The 19713-nt window shown below is 41.9% G+C and overlaps 1 protein-coding gene across 1 annotated transcript in view; it reads left to right on the plus strand.

Moving 5' to 3' along the window:
* The window catches only part of LOC139665332 (collagen alpha-1(XI) chain-like), an 89174-nt gene that overhangs the window by 39379 nt on the left and 30082 nt on the right, over nt 1-19713 (plus strand). Inside the window, 22 exon segments of the mRNA XM_071544330.1 lie at nt 42-86; nt 919-972; nt 1075-1119; nt 2808-2861; nt 4167-4211; nt 4665-4718; nt 4828-4872; nt 5593-5646; nt 5738-5782; nt 6912-6965; nt 7085-7192; nt 7882-7935; nt 11094-11147; nt 11860-11904; nt 12205-12258; nt 13013-13057; nt 13548-13601; nt 13718-13771; nt 14907-14960; nt 15478-15585; nt 16404-16493; nt 19018-19071. Coding sequence (XP_071400431.1) covers nt 42-86; nt 919-972; nt 1075-1119; nt 2808-2861; nt 4167-4211; nt 4665-4718; nt 4828-4872; nt 5593-5646; nt 5738-5782; nt 6912-6965; nt 7085-7192; nt 7882-7935; nt 11094-11147; nt 11860-11904; nt 12205-12258; nt 13013-13057; nt 13548-13601; nt 13718-13771; nt 14907-14960; nt 15478-15585; nt 16404-16493; nt 19018-19071 — 1269 coding nt within the window.

A 19713-nucleotide genomic window follows, 5' to 3' on the forward strand; every position in this document is an offset into this window, starting at 1 on the left:
TGCATTCCTTAATAACCCACACTTTCTTTTTCTAACCGTAGGGCGAAGATGGTCAGATTGGACAGAGAGGTGTGGCTGGAGACAGCGTAAGTGTATTTGCTATCATGTCCTAATGCCAATCTGAGACGGGTTTGCAAAACTGACAAAAATTGACCTGTCAAAAATAAGACCATGTTGAAGATTACCTGACCCACCTTTTCTGCTTCTAAACACACACACATACACACACACACACACACACACAAGCATACACACTAAGCCACATACCCTCATCTTTTGCACAACACTCATTATGACAATTACTTAAACAGAGAGCCCCGCCCTCCTCTCTCTTTACAGCTCTTGTAATGACATTCCTGCCTGCAAGGCCCATCACGTTTGTAATCTCATCCTTGCCAAGCCAGAATGGGAGTGGATAATAGATCAGAAAAGCACTAGGGAATGTGTTGTTACTCATGAGAAATGGCCATAATTTCCCTAGTTCAGATTAAATAGACCATAGCGTTACATGAGAAATGGTTTTTCCCCCTGCCATACCCAAAATAACATCGCTCATTTAACCAAATATTTGCATACCATTTCATCACATACTGTCCATAAGATAAAAGAGGGCAGTAAATGCTCGGCATTAAGCGCATTAGTAAAGATGTTGAGATAAGAGGCAGCTTCCATTCTCCATCCCAGAACTGCACCTGCAGTTACCACATATCACCACATGAGGTCAATATTTTACATGCTCAGCTCAAGCCATTTCTAATGTTTTTCAGTGAACTTGGATCATGTCAGTTCTTCATTGCCTCCCTACTCCTAAATAAAACACAGTATCAGACAACTAATCATGAATAAGCAGCTTTACCTTGATGTGTAGACATTGTTTTTACTTTATTTTCTCTAACTTGTGATTGTTTTGATATACAGGGTCCTAGAGGTTTGCTTGGCCCCAGAGGGTCTGCAGGTCCTGCAGGACAGCGCGTATGTACCACTCTTACACCACTAAATGCTAATATTCCTCAGAACCTGCACTCTGCGCTACATGTGTTTGCAATATTCATTGTCATATTCTCATCCCTACAGGGTCTTCCTGGACTTGATGGCCAATCTGGTCCCAAAGGAAACATGGTGAGAATTTCTTGCTAGAATATTTTTGCATGTTTCAAATATTTATCTGGAGAAAGTTAGAAAGTGCATTGTCGAGAAAAAACAAAGAGACTCATTTCTCACACATTTCCCAAGACTACCAAGCAATCAGTGTGTCGTTTGACCTGAGGCTGATCTCAGGTCAGTGACCCTCAACCTCTGTGTAACATGACAATAGCGGAGGTCATAGTTCAGTCGCTGATCTGAGATGGGAGATGGTGGCAGGGTGACTCTTATCATAGTTGGCAGGTTTTGCCAGAAACTACAAGGTCTGCTGAATGAACAGGACATGATGAATAGGCCTCTTGACCTTTAGTAAAGGATAAGAGGGAAAAGACTGTCTGTACATGGTCCAGCCATGCGTTCAGCTCTCTGACTGTCACAGTGGGACGTTTGAATGAGGGTGATAGGTCATTGGTCAAGACAGCTGGACAAGCCCACTCATTTTCTGTGGTCACTGAGTCACTGAGCCAAAGAAACAAGCAGCTATTGAAGAGACACAAAACAGATAGAAATTACACATACTTCCGGGGAGATTTTCTTGAAGGTTAGTTTTGATCTTGAGGCGATTTGCTAGTTACACTCTAAAAATAAAAAGACTTAGAGGAACTTTTAAAGGTTCTTAATATTGCAATATCAATAGCAGAACCCATACCTAGAAGAACTCCTTCATAAAGGGTTCATGAACCCTGAGGGTGCCTCCACAAATCTCTAACATATGGGTGTTTTTTTAAGGAACCCTTTAGCGGTATTTTACTGGTGAGGAAACCAAACGTGTTTATTGACTCCATTTGGATCTTAGAGGAACGCCTAATGAGCCCCCACGTTTAGAGTGAACATTTCAGTCGAAGTCCCGCTAACAATCGTTGTACGTCAACGTAAAACCCTCTGAATCAAGCATTTGTTTTGTGTTTGTTGTAACAGCTGTAGCAGACTGCTTCCCAGAGGTCTCCTCTTTTTTTATTTGTTTGGTTTGTGACACACTAAATCTCAGCAGGGTTAAGAAACAACCCACTATTCCAGTTAGTCCTATTATTCCTAATCGACACCCATTGACCCACAGTATGTATATGGAGGGAGTTGTATTTCATAACCAAGCTTAGATTTTGACCAGTCACCAGATTTTAGGATCTAGGTTTTTGATAAGAAATAAATGCCAGGAAATAGACAGCTCTGTTCCACGAGGCAGTGTATTGAATTTCTCTCCATTTGAAGCTCTGTTTGTTTCACATTCTTGACATGGTTACACAGATTGGATTAAGCCCATTCATCCAATCTATGTAAGAATCCATCCAAGCCAGTTCACTCAGTGCTCAATTGTTTTCACCTGGCCCAGCACCACTTTTCTGACCTGGGAATAGCATGTTTAATTTAGAGGCCGTTATACTTAAAGTACAATGGAGCGAACAAAATGTTTCTCCTCCTGGCTTTGTCAGGTTTGTTTTTCATTGCACTCATACTTGAATTTGATTTGATATATTCATCTGCATAGAAAGAGATACTCTACTTATAAACAAATGCTTTGGCAATATTGTTTCTTAGTACTGTAAATGAATAGACTAGAATATAATATAATACAATAGAATAGAATACAATAGAATAGAATCCAGTGTCTCTAAAGGAAATATTAATGTTTTGCACACTCTCTTCTTTTCTTTTGTCCCATACAGGGTCCACAAGGAGAGCCAGGGCCTGCTGGACAACAGGGTATCCCTGGCCCACATGTAGGTTTCCCCTCTCTCTCTCTCTCTCTCCCCTGTCTCTCTCTTCTTTCTCTCTCTCTCAGATCTCTCTCTGTCTTTCTCTCTTGCTCTCTCTATCTCTATTGATGTCTCTCTCTGCCTCCCTTGCGCTCTCTGTCAGTCTTGGTTTATCTCTCTCTTCTGCTCTGTTACTCCTTCTTGCTCCCTCTCCCTCCATTCATGTCTCCCTCTCTGTCTTTATTGCTCTTCCCCCCCCTCTCCTTTTCATGCTCCATCCATCCTCTTTGCCATATCTACAGTTCGATGGGGAGTACTTTGACCTCAGATGATCGCTCGCACTTGTGTTTTCTTAATCATGCAGCTCCTGCCATATTTTTTTTTCTTTCCCTCTCCTTCATTTCTCCTCTCTCCATCCTTCATTCCCCAAATCTAGGCCACTCTGTGGGGCATCCCGCAAAACTCTGGGAGTCTCACACCAAGACAGAGAGCAAAGAGTTTACAGTTGTTCACCAGCACTGGCTCTCTGCTACCAAACAAAAACATCCTTTCTGTCCTGCTGAGATGACACACATATTGTACGAATTTGATACTGCTTAACCCAATTTCACTGTCCAGTTGATGGCTCGGTGAAGAATATTCAGTTTTGGAACCATCAGTAATACAAAACAGCACACCCCATGTTGTAGCCAGGGGTAAATTACCACTGCCAGGTAAAATTCTCAGACCTGCTGACGCTCACAGCTTGGATAGGATGGCGCCATGCCACTGGAAAGTATTAGTAAAAGGACCTATCCTGATGGTATACAGGTTGAATAAATATGTTGTTCATTTTAGTCACACCTGGCTAGTGGAAGATTCATGCCTTCCAGTGAAGGCATTAGCCCGATGAAAAAATAACACCGCTCGCTTGCTTTAACTCGTTCATACCTTTCTATTCTTCATGGGGCGAGTTTGCGAGAAGTCTATAAGACGTGTGACTTGAAAATGAGCGTGGTTTCAAGAAACAGAACGATCCTCCCTTCGCACAGCTGAATGAACACGCTTGAACAGATTTGAATGAGCGGTGTGAAGTGGCCAACCAACAAAAACAATGTTGTGGTTGTGAATGTCAGGAAGAAGGTGAACAAATTACAAAATAAGCGAATTACAAATGCAGTACACGATGAAAATGAGATATTGGCTTGCCCAAACTGAAATAGCAGATGCTCTTTTCCCCCAAATGTACCACTTCATTTTGAATATCCTGTAAGACTAGTTTTGGAAAAAGACCTGAACTGAATTTGGCGGACTGGTCTAATAACTGATCTATTCTCCATTGGCTTTCAGGGTCTCGTTGGTCCTCAAGGTCCGATCGGGCCGCCCGGTGAAAAAGTAAGTGTGAGAGCGAACCCACGCACCCACTCAGTCCCCCCCACCCCGACTCTGTCTCCCCAATAAGTGGATTTTTCAGTCAAGCCCTCATAAGTGATTCAGCAGATACCCTGCTCTCCAAGCTATAGGCCTTTATTGGCTCTCTGCACACGGAAGACAAACACACACACACACACACAGGGATGGACACACACACACACATACACACACACATTATACATGCAACCCTACGGCCACTCCTGCACAAGCACTTACATTGTCTCACTGAAAGTATTTTGTCAGTGGTTTTGTGGATGCTTTTCAAACTTCAAACAAGATTTGACAATCTTCAAACTGATATTACGGGTACAGACAATGAGGAATGCATCTCTCTCCCTCCCTCTCTCTCTCTCTCTCTCTCTCTCTCTCTCTGTTTCTCTCTCTCTGTTTCTCTCTCTCTGTTTCTCTCTGTAGGGACCTCAAGGTAAACAAGGTTTGGCCGGCCTGGCTGGTGCTGATGGTCCTCCTGTGAGTTAACACTTCCTGGTTCCTGACATGCATGACAGTCATTAAGTCAAAATGCCAAATGACAAGGTGTTGAACCGCTGATAAACTGAATATATGACTTCTTTTATAGGGTCACCCAGGCAAAGAAGGTCCTGCAGGGGAGAAAGGAGGACTTGTAAGTTGTATCAATTAAATCATTTTGCTTTTTAGGGTGATATATCTCCTTAATTCTCACAGATTCATCAAATGTGTCAATACATAGAAAAAGTCTGCAAATAATTTAGCAAAAAATAGTGTTTGCTGAGCCTCCATGACATACCAGATTGGTGAGGTTTAACACATCCACACAATTCAGATTGCATCGGGTAAGTTGTCAAAGTATACTAAATTGAGTGGCACATATTGTTTTCTTGTGATTGTCTACACTTTGTGGCACTCATTGTGTTGTCCTATGTGGTAACCACACCGATCTGGCACCAAAGAAGGAAAATATAAAGCAAACCATGAAAAGTAATTACAAATTGTATTTTAAACAGGTCTGGATAGAGATATAAAAATGTTAGCTCATGAGTTAAAGTACAGTAAAGTCCCTTATCTTGAGACATGCTGATCATAAAAAGTTCTTCCAATTATATATGCATAAAATAAAATAAAATGTGAAATTAGAACATTCATAGAATCTATAATTAGTTGTTAATTAAAGACCTTAAAATCAGGTGCCTTAGTGGCCCAGTGGACTGAGGTGGATTGGTTTGGATTTGAATTTGGCTTGTAACCTTTGGCGTTTTATCTTCCCTGCCATTCTCCACTGCATACTATCTAATACAGTAGAGATGCTACACACTAATGCTCACTTCACACAATTACATAACATTGCTTTTATTCTACCTTTCAGGGTGCTCCTGGTCCTATGGGATCCATTGGTTACCCTGGGCCCCGCGGTGTGAAGGTAAACTATCTTAGTCATACTGTTCTGCCATGATAATTTCCCATTTTCCCCCCAGACTTTCTTCCTGACTCTATTTTTTCCCTTTTTCCAGGGTGCCGAGGGCATCAGAGGACTTAAAGGTGGCAAGGGAGAAAAGGTAAACACCTCTCCAGTCTCCTGATCTTCCTCAACATGGCTGACAGATGTCACTCCTCTAAAAATGGCCCCTTCATAGTTGTAATTCCTTCTTAAATGAGGCTTCCTTTGAATCTAGCAAGTGGAAAACCTCTTAAAAGCCCATCAGAACAGCAGTGAAGGCCTCATGCCACTGAGCTGTAATGGAGTGTAGAACATTAAGCTAGAATGAGGCTGTTTGTAGGGCAATTTCAGTGGAGACTGACCTGTTGCCATTGTTTTCTTTGGTCGGTGAAGGTGAACTTCTTAAGCCTGTTGGTGCCTTCATGCATCTTGATAGATTTTCCACTGAATCTGCAGGAAAGGGAAGCTGTTCAGACATTACCTGAAATATACTGAACACGGTTGTTAAAAAATATTTTACTGTGTTATTTCTGTCTCAAACTCTCATCGGGCACATAGATTTTACCAAACCCAAAGTTACAGTGTAGATTATATATTCAGGAAATGTTGTAATATGCTGTAATATGTTACTGGTTTCAGGTGTAGAAAGTATGTCAGAAAATTGGCATCAGTATGTCATTTATAGAGAACACAGCTGTCAGGCACCATGGCAGCGCCCTGGAAAAGTTTTAAAACTGCATTCTGACTCTGGACCAGCAGATGTCAGTAGAATGACATAGTGTTTTGACCCATCAGGTAGCATCTTCAGTGATGTTTTGCCCATTATTCTTCAAATCAAATGTTATAATAAGTACACTTCATGTACTTTTTAATCAAAATATATATTTATAAGACATAGGTAACAAGACAAATAGATAGATAAAATTGTTACACTTCAAAATCTTGTGTAGTAGTGCTGCAGAGTTCATTTAAGTCGCCACCAGGTGTCAGTATTAATCTTTTCTAATGAGTCCTCATAGAGTTCTCACACTTCTACTAGTATTAAAACAGCAACACTAACTTTCCATTATTATTTCTTCACATAAAATATCAATCATCAAAGAATTCCCCATACTTGCCATTTGAAGTATTTTCGGTACGAACTCTTAAACTGATATGTGTCAGATTGGCCTTTGTTATGCTGTATGAAGCGCTCAGTCCTTTGATCAGCCCTAATCAAAGACGATATGTTCCCCCTTCATCTCTAGGGAGAAGATGGATTCCCTGGCTTCAAAGGTGACATGGGTCTGAAGGGTGACAAGGTGAGTCCTCATCTCTAAAGAGAATATAGTTGTTGCACTTCACCATGCACATGCTTTAGAGAGCGATACTGATAAGAAAGGAAATAAGATTGAAGTAAGTGGCTTTTGTTTGTGTCCAGGGTGAGGGCGGCGTGCTGGGACCCAGAGGAGAGGACGGACCCGAGGGCCCCAAGGGCAAGTCGGGTCCCAACGGTGAATCTGGTCCCATAGGATCGGCCGGCGAGAAGGTAACTTAGCCGTACCTGCCAACACTTTAATTGTGAAAATATATGAGGGTTCCCTTTTTGACCAATGTTCTCTACTGACCCACTGAAAAGCAATAAGGAAAAATATAATAAGGGAGACTTGTGGTAAATAAAGGACTTCTAGCAGCTCTGTATTTCAATGGCAAGTTTTTTTTTACTTCAGATTAATTTAACAATTGGTATACAGCCAAACTAATCCCAAATAGAAACTCAAATTTAGTTCTACTACTTAATACTACTGCTATACCAATACTATACTTCTGGTCTTTGGTTAGGCCTTTAGTTGACACCCTCTTCCACAGTGATTTATAAGTCAAGTTCCTATGTAGGCGGCCACCCCAGTTTAATAGCACAAAGGACAGTTACATCAGATCCTGTGTACTTCTTACTGACCACAGACCATCCGAGACCAGAAGGACCAAAGTGAAGTCACATTGCAATGAAAAGTGTAAAAAAAAAATTAAAAAAAACAACTCCACAGAGATGATGTCATGTTCATAAACACGGTGTTCAAAAATCGTCCCACACCAGAACTCAAACTTTATGGTTCTAAGTTTATTTCTTTTTACAATACTGCTGTGAGTTTTACTGCTGACTCGAGAGAAGTCTCTGGTGACACAGTGAGAATTTGACGTCTTTTCTTCTGTTTTGCTTTGCTCTCTTTTGTTTAGGGGAAACTTGGTGTCCCTGGATTGCCTGGATACCCTGGAAGACAAGGCCCCAAGGTATGTTATGAGAATAATAATGTGATTTTCTGTTGATCCCCGTAGAGAGATACTCTTTTTGCTTGCCCACCACCCCCTACCTCCACAGGGAGGTCAGAGGTCAGGGTCAGCTACACACCAGCAGCCCTGGGCCTGGTAGGGATTCATTGAACCCGTGTTTTTTACGGTTCAAGGATGATCTCCGTACTCACTACATGACCCTGCCACCCAGGGAGAATCTATGTGTGTGTGTGTGTATATGAGTATGTGCAGACACACTCATATGTGCCCGTGTGTGTATGAGTGCACATTAATGTGTATGTGTATATGTGCATGTTGTAACGCGCTTGGTCGTGTCTTGGCTTATATTAGCTTTAGCATAATGCTCTCAGACAGCTTGACAGAGCCAGAGACGACAGCATGATTTGAATTTTCACATGTACTGCTTTATTCAACTATGCTTGTGAACCATACAATGCTTAGTCTCCACAGCACTATATTCTCTAAACATACATGTGTAGATTCATATACTGAAGATACTTAAATCTACTAGTCAGGAGATAGAGTGGGAGTAGAACTCAATACATGTTGCTGTAACTCCGTCTCAGTAAAACAAGGTGACGAGTCTGTTACTGCAACTAAACAATGTTTCGAAAGTACAGCAGGCTTATTTCTGGCTGCTACAGTGTATGTGCCCGTTTGCATGTGTTTTTCTCCCAATGTGTGTGTATCTTTCTATCCAGGTTTGTTTGTGATCGCATTCTCACATCCACCCACATCCCAACTTGAGAACACGCTTGCACGTGCTTTCCTAAAAATTTGCTGACTAAGGCAAGGCAGGCACCTTCTATGGCCACTCGCCTCATAGGGAGCCCCAGTGGCAGGGTCATCTGCTAGAGTCATCAGCTGTCCTCCCTCCTTACCTCAGCCTCTTCTAGACATCATTTAACATTCTGGCATTCCTTGCACTGTAGCCCTGACCATTGTGCCACCGCTCCACTATCAAGATGTGCTGCTGCAGCTGGTTCCTCTCTGCTGCTGTCAGCACTGGCAGCTTGGCACTGATATGATGGGTCAGATACACCCACTCTCACAACATCCAGATAGGCAAGTCTCTGCTCTGCTGTCTGAAAGTCAGCAGGATCTGAGTTGAGAGTGGAAGCACAAGTTAATGAGAGACCTGGACAAATTGAGAGAGGCACAGGGGAACAGAGACGAGGGGTTTTCATTTCAAAATGCTGCTCGTCTGCCTGGAATTCGTCACTCAGTATTTCAAAAACACAGTTGATTCTATTCTTAAAAACATAGCTAATTGGTGTCACTTCCTTCAAATAGTCAGTATTTTTGGAATAAAAGTGTTCACATGGAGAATGAGGGTATAATAATAGTGATGGTAGTCTTGTAGTAACTGTTGTTACTGCAAGATGACAGAGGATACCGCTGTGCCTTCTTGCTTTATGTCCAGATATTATTTTAAAAAAATGTTGGCCATAAAGGTGCTCACTGGAGTTCAGGATCGACTCAACTTTTCAGAGTTTAGATGCTTAAAAAGACAGAGGCAACAATAAAAGGCATTTCAACTCTGCCATGGTATACAGAGTGTCACGGCTTCCTTCCTCTGTGGTACATTTGAAGAGTTTTGTTTTCTAAAATGAGATATCCAGCATTTGAGAAAAGTGACACCTGCTCTTATGGGATGACTCTTAGCACTAAAGTTAAACTGTAGTGCTTTCTGAGCAAACAAAATGGCAAACAAAATGCTGAAACTTTCACAAACGATAACCTCTATAATTTTACGGATATTTATTTGAAATTAACCCCCCATTGAGACTTTGCTTTTTACTGTGTGTTAACGTAATGGATGTTCAACAAAAACTAGCTGTGATCTCTGATGTTCAAACATGCACAGTATCATCAGGGTTATAGATGTCACAGTGTCCTATCAGTAAATGGTACAGGGTCAAAAACCTGGCCCGTTTCCAGCTTTTATCCCTCTGGATCAACCTGTGCGTGAATCCCTCCTCTGGCTGTGTTTTTGGCTGCTGCGCCCCATCGCTCTCTGTTAACAGCTTTCCCACACTGTTAATTCTGGATGCCATTTGCAATAGCTCCAGTGGACTGTCTTATCTCTGCGGCGCAAGTCAGGCTTGTCCAGTATCGGCTCTCCGTTCGGTTTACCATAACTGCAGCTCTGTGAAAAACCAATTAAGCAGCATAGATCTTTCCTTCCTGCTGTCTCCACAATGTTGGTCTGTTTACCTCTTGCCATTCTGCCCACGCCGCCGTGTTGTGATACCCTTGCTTATACTGCACAGTCATGATACACAATATACATATGCATGCAAGTAGCACTGAGCATTACAGATTCACATTGCATCACACGCCCATAAAATGTTGCAAACACATACAAACATGCATGCACATGAGCTTGTTGTGTTGTTGAAATGTAGAGACATTTAACTTTAATTGTCTAAATATGTATTTCTCCTGACTACTGCTGCATAAAGTGAGGCCGTGTTTGGTAAGCTGCTTGGCACTCTCTCTTTTATCCATCCAACAGTGATTGCCCTCCTACTTTGTCCCTCGGTCGGGGCTGTTTGTTTGACTGGCACCCTCGTCACTATCAGAGGGCACAGCGTTTGAAAGCCCAAAAACTAAATTGCTGATGGGTATCAGAGGGGATCTTCTGTTTTCCAATCCCTTGTCTTTATTTGCTCCCACCGCCTCATTTATCTTCCTAGTTTGCTTCCTAAGTGTGCTAACAAGCTAAGGGCGCTACTGTCCGTCTGTGTGTCAGAAAGTCTCTAAGTGGCTAGGAGGAGATTTTCCCTTGGGTTCCTTCGAAGCATTCGAATGAAAACAAGGTACCCATTTATCAATAGGAACCCACAGAATTTACACTAGTCCGATGATGAGAAACGATCGCCTGGCATCTCTGTAGGGTTTACCAATTAGATGAATGTTGGTGTTACTTATGGGAGGAGTTCTCAGTTTCTGCATTAATTACCCTTGGTCATTGAAGTGCAAAAGTCTTCATAGCCTCTGTGATGATGTTATTGGACAGAGACTATGGTAGACAAATATTGTTTTCTAACCCCAACTCTAACCATCTCTAAATATATCTCGCTTTGTCTGTTTCTTTCTGTTTCTCTGTCTCTCTGTCTCTCTCTCTCTTGCAGGGGTCCAATGGCTTCAACGGATTCCCAGGAGCAAATGGAGAGAAGGGCACCAGGGTGAGCCACCGTTCATTATTCTTCTCCCTGCTATTAAAGACACATTTGCTCAGTCACAGTGGGCTTTTGAAGTCTCAAGAGCATGGCCGAATTAACAGAAAGTTAGAGACCGTGTCGACTATCGAAGCACAACTCGGTCAAGTGGAATTGACGCAAGCAAAAAAAAGAAAAAAAGAAAGAAAGCATCCACATGAGTATTGGTTATTTTGAAAGTTGGGTCAGGGGGCTCACAACAGCATCTCTCAAGGCCTTTCAGTGCAGCACGTCAAGTGGTCCAGTAGAGAGAGAGAGGTTATGGAAGGAGGGATGAGAGGGAGGAGGAGAAGGGATGGAGAGCGGGTTATTATTGACGAGACAAGCTGTTCTCCGCTCTCAGACAGACATTGAGAGGCAGACACCCCTGGACCCGGCATGCCAGAACTGACAGGTAGTTCAAGCTGTCAAGTGCCTCTGGGTAACCACTTACTGCAGGAATTTGATTATTTATTTTCGCCCAAAGATGTTCCGGATGGTTCTATTTCATCCCAGGCTCAAACCCCCTCAGCGTAGGCGTCCGCTCTGATGTGTTCGAGTGTGTTTCTTATAATAGAATGGCCTGAGCTTAGACTTCTGAAAAGAGAAAAACACTGTATTTGTTATTTATCAAAAGTGGTTGATGCTACAAGGAATGATTTTGTCCTAAATCAACTATTCTTTTTTTTTTCTTTCACAGGGAATCGCTGGCAAATCTGGCCCTAGAGGGCAACGCGGCCCAACGGTAGGCAATTCAGCTGTCTGCCAACTCATGCCGAACTTTCCACATAAATGATTTATTGTTTTCAAATGAAATCCCCTTCCCTTTGTATGGTTGTGTACAGGCTTTATTTTCTTGTCTTTTTGACGGGGTGAACATGTGAACTGAGTTGAGGATTGAAGGGAGGGGAAGGGGATGCAGTAGACTTCGATTACCTGTCCTTTACACAGTTGTATTTCTTTGGGGTTTTTTTGAATAATAAAGAACATAATACAGAGAATGGAATATGTTTTACTGACTGTTACTGTATTGCTTTATATACAGGGTCCACGTGGTGGGCGTGGTGCCAGAGGACCAACAGGAAAACCAGGTGCAAAGGTAAGGATCAGGAACTCGGCCATTTATAACAGTGGGGCTGATGATAATGAGTGTGTTTACATGCACAGAATATTCCAGATACTAGCTCATACACTACCAGTCAAAAGTTTGGACACACCTGGTTGAATGTACTATGTTTTTCATTCTCTTAAAGCCATTTTGATTTAAAGGCTTCTGCTTAAATGCTTGAAATTTGTTTCTTAGACAAATATAAATAGTTGAAAAACTGATGCCTATGTATGAATTTCTTTCCAAAGCCTTTGCCTTTCCATCAAGGCAAAGGGCAGCTAATTAAATAATCTAAAATATAAGATAGTTTTGACATTTATGCAGTGACCACATTTGTGGTCACTGCATAATTCCATTTGTGTTATTTCATAGTTTTGATGTCTTTACTATTATTCTAAAATGTGAAAAATAGTAAAAATAAAGAAAAATGTGGTGTGTCCACACTTTTGATTGGTAGTGTATTTTCATATCCAAATCAGAAATATCCCGGTATACATGAATAGAGACAATATTCTGAATATCCCATGCATAAATGGAACATAGAGAAACAATTAAACACAGCAGTAAACAGGGAGAGGTGTTCATACTGTTTGCCTCCATGTTTTGGCTAATATGGACATGTCAGAACTATCATATTCAGGAAGTTTATTCAGGAAGTTTGGATATGACTGCCCACTCTGACTATTGTGACACTCTATATACTAAAAAGTCTAAATTCATTTCCTATTCATTTCGATTTCCTCAGGGTACTTCAGGCAATGACGGACCTCCCGGTGGGCCAGGAGAGAGGGTGAGCACCACAGTCTGTTCTGATCAGTGACTCTTGTACTTTTGGAGGTTTGAGGTTTCTTACTTTGTATATCAATGAGAGTCAGTAACAACAGTTTGACTATATATCAGGCGCTCGGCACTTAAAATTGATCCCAAAGTGAGTGAGAGGTTTTAGACAGTGATGTCTTGTGGTACATGAAAAGGGCGGTAAACTATGTACTCCAGTTGGTGATCACCATTAGGTAATTAACCTCAAATAAACTATTATAAATGTGTTTTTGTTTCATTTTATTGAAGAGACTCTGTTTCATATCATTTACATCAGGCAAATACTTACTATAATGCAAAATAATGAAAAGGTGGATACAATATTTCTCAATTATACAGGTTGGTAAACTGAGATTAGGTGGATTTACCCTCCATTGTATCTCTTGTTTTACTATCGTTATGCAGTTCCAGCATGTATTTCTTTTTATTCATTAAATCTATTCATTTTCTTTTCACTCAAGGGACCTCAAGGACCGCAGGGACCTGTCGGCTTCCCCGGACCCAAAGGACCCAACGTAAGTAGCTGCTGCCAGTCTGTCTGTGAGTTAGCGATGTTAACTTTTCAAATATTAATGCGCAGCTATGCCCTGACGTCTTGTTTTTTATTATCTGTCTATCTGTTCACCCCCAGGGCCCACCAGGGAAGGATGGGCTGCCCGGTCACCCAGGACAGAGAGGAGAGACGGTGAGTCCATGGACGGATAGCGTCATGCCATTTGACCCTGAACATCATGTATCAACGCCCACTCACTACCCACTCCGTCTAGCGCCCTCCCCGTAAGATAGGCTATACATATAATACTAAAGGCTGAAGAAAGCTGAAATAGCATACAAATGTTGTCCTTGAAGGTGAAAGTGAAGCACAGCAGAATATCATCACTGTCGGGTGAAAAAATTCTATCTCCAAAATGTCAACTTTTCAGGAGCTAAGAAAAACAGCCTGCTTTCTAGCTTGGTGGCCGTGTTTTTTTGAGTTTATCCAGTGGATTTTAAAAGTGTTTCATAAGCCCAAGAGGTCGGAGGAGTTCCTCAACCTCATCATGTAATCCTACAGCTGAAGTAAAAGCATGAACATCCCCAAAATTGGAGTTATGTGGTTTTCAAATGACAACAGCGATATGGAATGTGCACATAATAATACCACAGAGACCAGAGTATGACGGTTAATTCCTTAAAGCAGCACAAACATTTTCATGGGCACAAATTTCAACCAAAATGAATGAGGATTTGCAAATTTAGCCACAACTGATCACAGAACCACCAGTCTTCGAAGACCCTTGTATGGTATGGTATTATGCATGTTTCTGACCAATGGGTGTCTACCTTTAGAAAGAATATACTGGGCAGGCATGCGTCTGAGATAATGAAGCAAATCTAAATCAATAAGTGTTTCCCTATACTTTTTATAAATTGCTACAATTACTGCCAGAATGCATAGAAAATCACAGGAAACCCTTTGATTTGTCCTTGTGGGGTAAACTCCACCCAACTGGTACTCCAGACGGGTTAAAATCAATGCTAACTGTTATGAACTATTGATCCAGTTCTGTTATCATTCGTGCACTGGATGTTCAAGATGCTTCCATAATGACTTGGGCAATCATCGGGAGGTATATTGCTCTATATAACCAGAACTGTTAATGTGCGAAACAAGAGCTGGAAAGAATCACAACAACAGGACATACTGATACATGGCACAGGGGAAGGCTGGGCCGCACATACGATGCAAAGCGACAATGCAAGACACACAATAGACAGTAGACTTTACATACTGTATTACTCTACCTGTTGACATTCAACTTCTCTGTTTTCCCCTTCAGGGCTTCCAAGGAAAGACGGGACCCCCAGGACCTGGAGGTGTGGTCGGACCTCAGGTAGATTTACATTAGTACTACACTACTATCGTCAACTTCCACGTGTATTGTGCCCATATTCTGTGTCTGTTGATGAGGTGTTTTGAGATTAGAAGTATGTAACTACAGCTGGGTACAGAAAAACTGCCCATTTGCACAGATTTTTGGTATCGGAACGATTTTAAGGCATCGCACGGGATCGGAAGGTACTGAAAAGCTTAAAAATTTTGGATGCTTTCAGTGAGATCTCTTAGTTTTCTGCTTATTTCTGGACTTTTTTCAAAGATCCATCAAGTGTGGACCTCGAATTTTAAAAAAAGGTGCAGAAAAGATTTTACTCTATACTTACTATCACATAAAGACGTTCATTCAGTATGGAAAGGTATCCAAAAAAATGTATCATTTGCGAACCGGTATCAAATTGGAGAAGATCAAAACCACTATTGGTAGCGGAAAATCTCCAACAATACCCAGGTCTATGTGGAAACCATATTTTCATAGCACATTGACCTTAATGTCTCTCTGTTGTTCCTGACAGGGTCCTACTGGAGAGACAGGACCCAGCGGAGAGAGAGGACACCCAGGCTCCCCTGGTCCACCTGGTGAGCAAGGTCTACCTGGAGCTGCCGGAAAAGAAGGTGGAAAGGTAAACTGGCCCCACTTTATTTTGACCTGGCCAGCGTACACTACGAAAGTAAAATGCCCAGATCATGAGCATTTATTGTACAGTGTTTTTTGCTCATCATGCACGTACCATCCAATGTTTTCCCTATATTGTATGTTAGAGGACCACAGAGGAAATAAGTTACTGACTTTTTTGTTTTTATCCTTGAAGGTACAACTGTTTAACTGATTCACCATAGTCATTTTAAATTCTTAAATGTCAAATGACAAACTAATGAAGGCGATTTATTTAGTCTTTTTTAGTTTTGGTCCTTTTGGTTGGTGTCCTTGGTGTTTTTTGAACAACTTAAGTCAGAGTGTGTATTTGCCTTGTAAAAAGCCTTTTTAAGCTATTATATACATTTTTTTTATTTGTAATGTAATTGCACTTCCATTGAATTGCCGATAATGTAACACATTATAATATAGTCAGGAACCGGATGTCTTGGCTTGTGATTGAGTTATTCAAAGCAATTTCATATACTATAATATTGGAGTGATTGTGTTTAGCACAAGGGTTCCACAAACAAACACTTGACTTGGTTGCCTTTTTTTCTGCCTTTGACTTCTTCCTTTGCCACCACTTGTTAATCACTGGCTGTTGTTCCCATATAATGAGAGATAATTTAAAGTTTGATACAATGGATCAATTGTTTTAATTGTTCTTTCTCTGACTTTCTGCTGCCACTTTCACACATTCAACTTTGGTCATTATTTTGACCAAAAGCAATTCAGCGTTTAATTAACATGATGGGGTATCTGGATGTCAGATAAAGCTGATGTTTTTGTCTCCCTCTGTAGGGCGACCCAGGTCCCCAAGGTCCTGGTGGGAAGGCGGGCCCTGCTGGCCTGAGGGGCTTCTCAGGAGCAAGAGGTCTTCCAGGGGCCATGGTAACACACACACAGAGACACATGCAGACACACACACACACATACGCACAGACCACCCACACACAGCGTAGGCACACACATACACACAAACTCACTTGTGCACAAAGATGTGTGTCATCATCCCACACCCTGTTGAATTTAGCACCGCTCTAAAACCCCAATTACCAGGCTAACTACCTGCTGTTAAACCAAATGGCAGCCTTGGCAGTGACTGAAAGGTGTGGTCATTGTAGAACTGGCTCGGATAGGAGTATAAGAGATGACTGAAATACTGATGGCCACCATATTGCCATGTTTTATCATCATTTATTTCAGCAAGGTTGAATCCAATTTGCATGAATGACACCTCTGTGTAAACATTTGGATCTATTTTGCTGAATGACATTGAGATCTTTCAACAGACACAGTAGCCTCTCATTATGTTTGCTCCTGATGATGCATTACAGATGTTTGGACACACGCATTTTTCCTTATTTTTCCTATTTTTCACATTGTATAATAATAGTAAAGACATCAAAACTATGAAATAACACAAAAGGAATTATGCATTGTCCAAAACAGTGTTAAACAAATCAAAACTACCTTTATAGTAGCCGCTTTTTGCCTTGATGGAAAGGCAAAAACTTTGGAAAGTTTATTTATTTATATTTATCTAAAACGCAAATTTCAAGCATTCAAGCATAAGCCTTTAGATGAAAATGGCTATAAGATAATAAAAAACATAGTACATTCAATCAGGTGTGTCCAAACTTTTGACTGGCAGTGTATGTTAACTAGTCAAATGCCTCAGTACATCGCCTAGAGCCTATGCATTTTAGAGGCTGTTCATTCATCTTATTAGACCCATAACATTACAAGATAGAAGTACACTAGTTGCAGGTTCTTTTTAACAATTACTTGTGCAGAGTTTCTACCGTTTTGATAGTGAATAATGGAGAGAGAAAGGCAAGATGGGAGCGAGAAAGAGCGTGGGGAGGGCACGCAGCAAAGCCCATGATTCAAACCCATGTCTTAGTGAGTATATTGTACGCGCCTTAGCCTGCTGAGCCGCCCGGACGGCCCTCGCTCCAGACAAAAGGCAGCGAGCGCGGGTGAGTGTGAGTTCAAGGTGACAGAGAATGGCTGGTAGAGGATCGGCTTATGGGACGGTGGCTGAACCCCCATTTCAAGGCTGACCATTAAGAGAGCACACGACAGCACTGCCGAGACTTATTACCGCCATTATGTGTTTGTCCCATGTGTGGAGAGGGATGACCTTCTCTTCATATCACACACATACACACACACACACACTCTGCACAAGCGAACACACACAGCTTCTCACTCGCTCCTAAACATGCATCCCATCCACTCACTTGCACAGACACACCATACATACTAACATAACACACGCATTGTAAAAACATACACAGATAGTCTCTCTCTGTCTCTCTGTTGAAGGTGCAGGCACTTATGCAAACACACACACACACACACATTCCACAAGCGAGCACACACACACACACACACACAATTTATTGTTCTTTTTTGGATGGGCATGCACTCACACACAGATACACACATACACACACACACTTCATCCCATCTCTCAGACTTGGGGAAAGGCACAGTAGCGATATATGAGCCAATAAATAACTTTTTGTGTGCCCGGCAAGTGGGATCCTTCCAGCCTTCTAATGCACCGTGGTGAAATGTGGAAGCCTCGGCGGTGAGGAGCCTGCTTGGCAGCTTCCGCACCCCCTGGCTCTGTCGGAGCCTGTAAATTAGTTATTATAATGAAAGTCTTTACTGCCTCTGGCGAACAGCATTTTCCATATGCCACCTTAGCTCCTGGTGCTATGATTCAGCACAGGCCCTGCCATTCAAAGGCTGCGGTCTAGAGGAGATGACAGGCGGCCGGAGATAGATGGACTCCACCTGAGCTTCTGGCCCACTGGGGGCCTTAGACCTCTAGTGGTGGCTCAATAATGAGGTGTAATTTAAAGAGGTCTTGCAAGATTAACGATGCGTATTATACAACCTGTCAATAGATCAGAACACACCGGTACGGCCCACACATTCTCAGGCATGTGAAATCACACACAAGCGCATACTTAGCGCTTGAAGCCAAAGGGGTGTAAATAGCGTTTGGCAAATTTTACAGGACAGCCACAACAAAAAAAAAAAGACCTAACTTTGATCAACTGTTGGAAATAATGATAATGTCATCACATAAATACACAGATAAAGGGATACTTACATTACTAAATAGACAAGAGCTTTTACTTTATTTGTACTCATTTTCACCCAAAATGCCAGTTACGCCCATTTGGCTCCAAGCCCTCGATACATAGGTGCGCAGACACACACACTCACACAGATGCATAAACACACACACACACACACACACATACACACAGAGACACGCACGCACACTTTAACATTTAAGAGCCCATTTGACAGCTGTGATTACTGCTCTTTGAATGGCATTGAGCAGCGGCCCGCAGTGAGTGAGATCTAACCCTCGTCTGTCCTTTGCTTTCAGGGTCCAGCTGGCTTAAAGGGAGGAGAAGGCCCTCAGGGTTCCTCCGGTCCTATCGTAAGTAGCCCGTTACTATGGTTACCTCACCTCTCCTGCCACAGAGTTAGCAGAGAAAGGACTTGTTCTTTTGGAGAATGGAGCTGCACATACTGTAGTATAAGAAACAATTTAGAAGTGGTCAAAAAGGCAAGTCTATTGTCTAATCATAGTGAAATTAATTGTGATCTTCATATAATTACTGTAAAAAAAATTAGCCCACGGTCGGGACGATTGGTGGCCTCTATCTTATGCTTGTTATTGTAGTGTTAGTGTTTCTCAAAACTAAGACCACATTTTCCATAAACCCTCTTGATTCCTTTCACATAGAGGATGTTGCTTCTTTGGTCAAAGGTTTTTTCTTTTGCCCAACTGAAGAGCATGAGCATGTTGGAGGTCATTTTTCCTTTCACTTGTTCCACCATCTGCCACTGGAAGATACTCTGAAAGCTCTAGCTCCATCTGAAAGAGCAGCACCCTCCTCCTGTCTTCCTCTGCCTTTGTGCCGTAAAGAAATCCAGCAGATTTTCCATGAAATCCGACCCAGGAGCACACAGTGTAAAATTCAGTGTAGAGGCCGATAGAGGCTGACAATCTTCTTGGTGATGGTCTAGTTTATTAACAGTAATTATACTAATGTCTTAAAATAAAAAATTAGCAGGT

This window comes from Centroberyx affinis, unplaced genomic scaffold (genome assembly GCF_046629955.1).
Source record: "Centroberyx affinis isolate AG114_WGS23_722 - 3 ecotype Tasmania unplaced genomic scaffold, CSIRO-AGI_Caff_v1 ptg000246l_1, whole genome shotgun sequence".
Taxonomy (NCBI): domain Eukaryota; kingdom Metazoa; phylum Chordata; class Actinopteri; order Beryciformes; family Berycidae; genus Centroberyx; species Centroberyx affinis.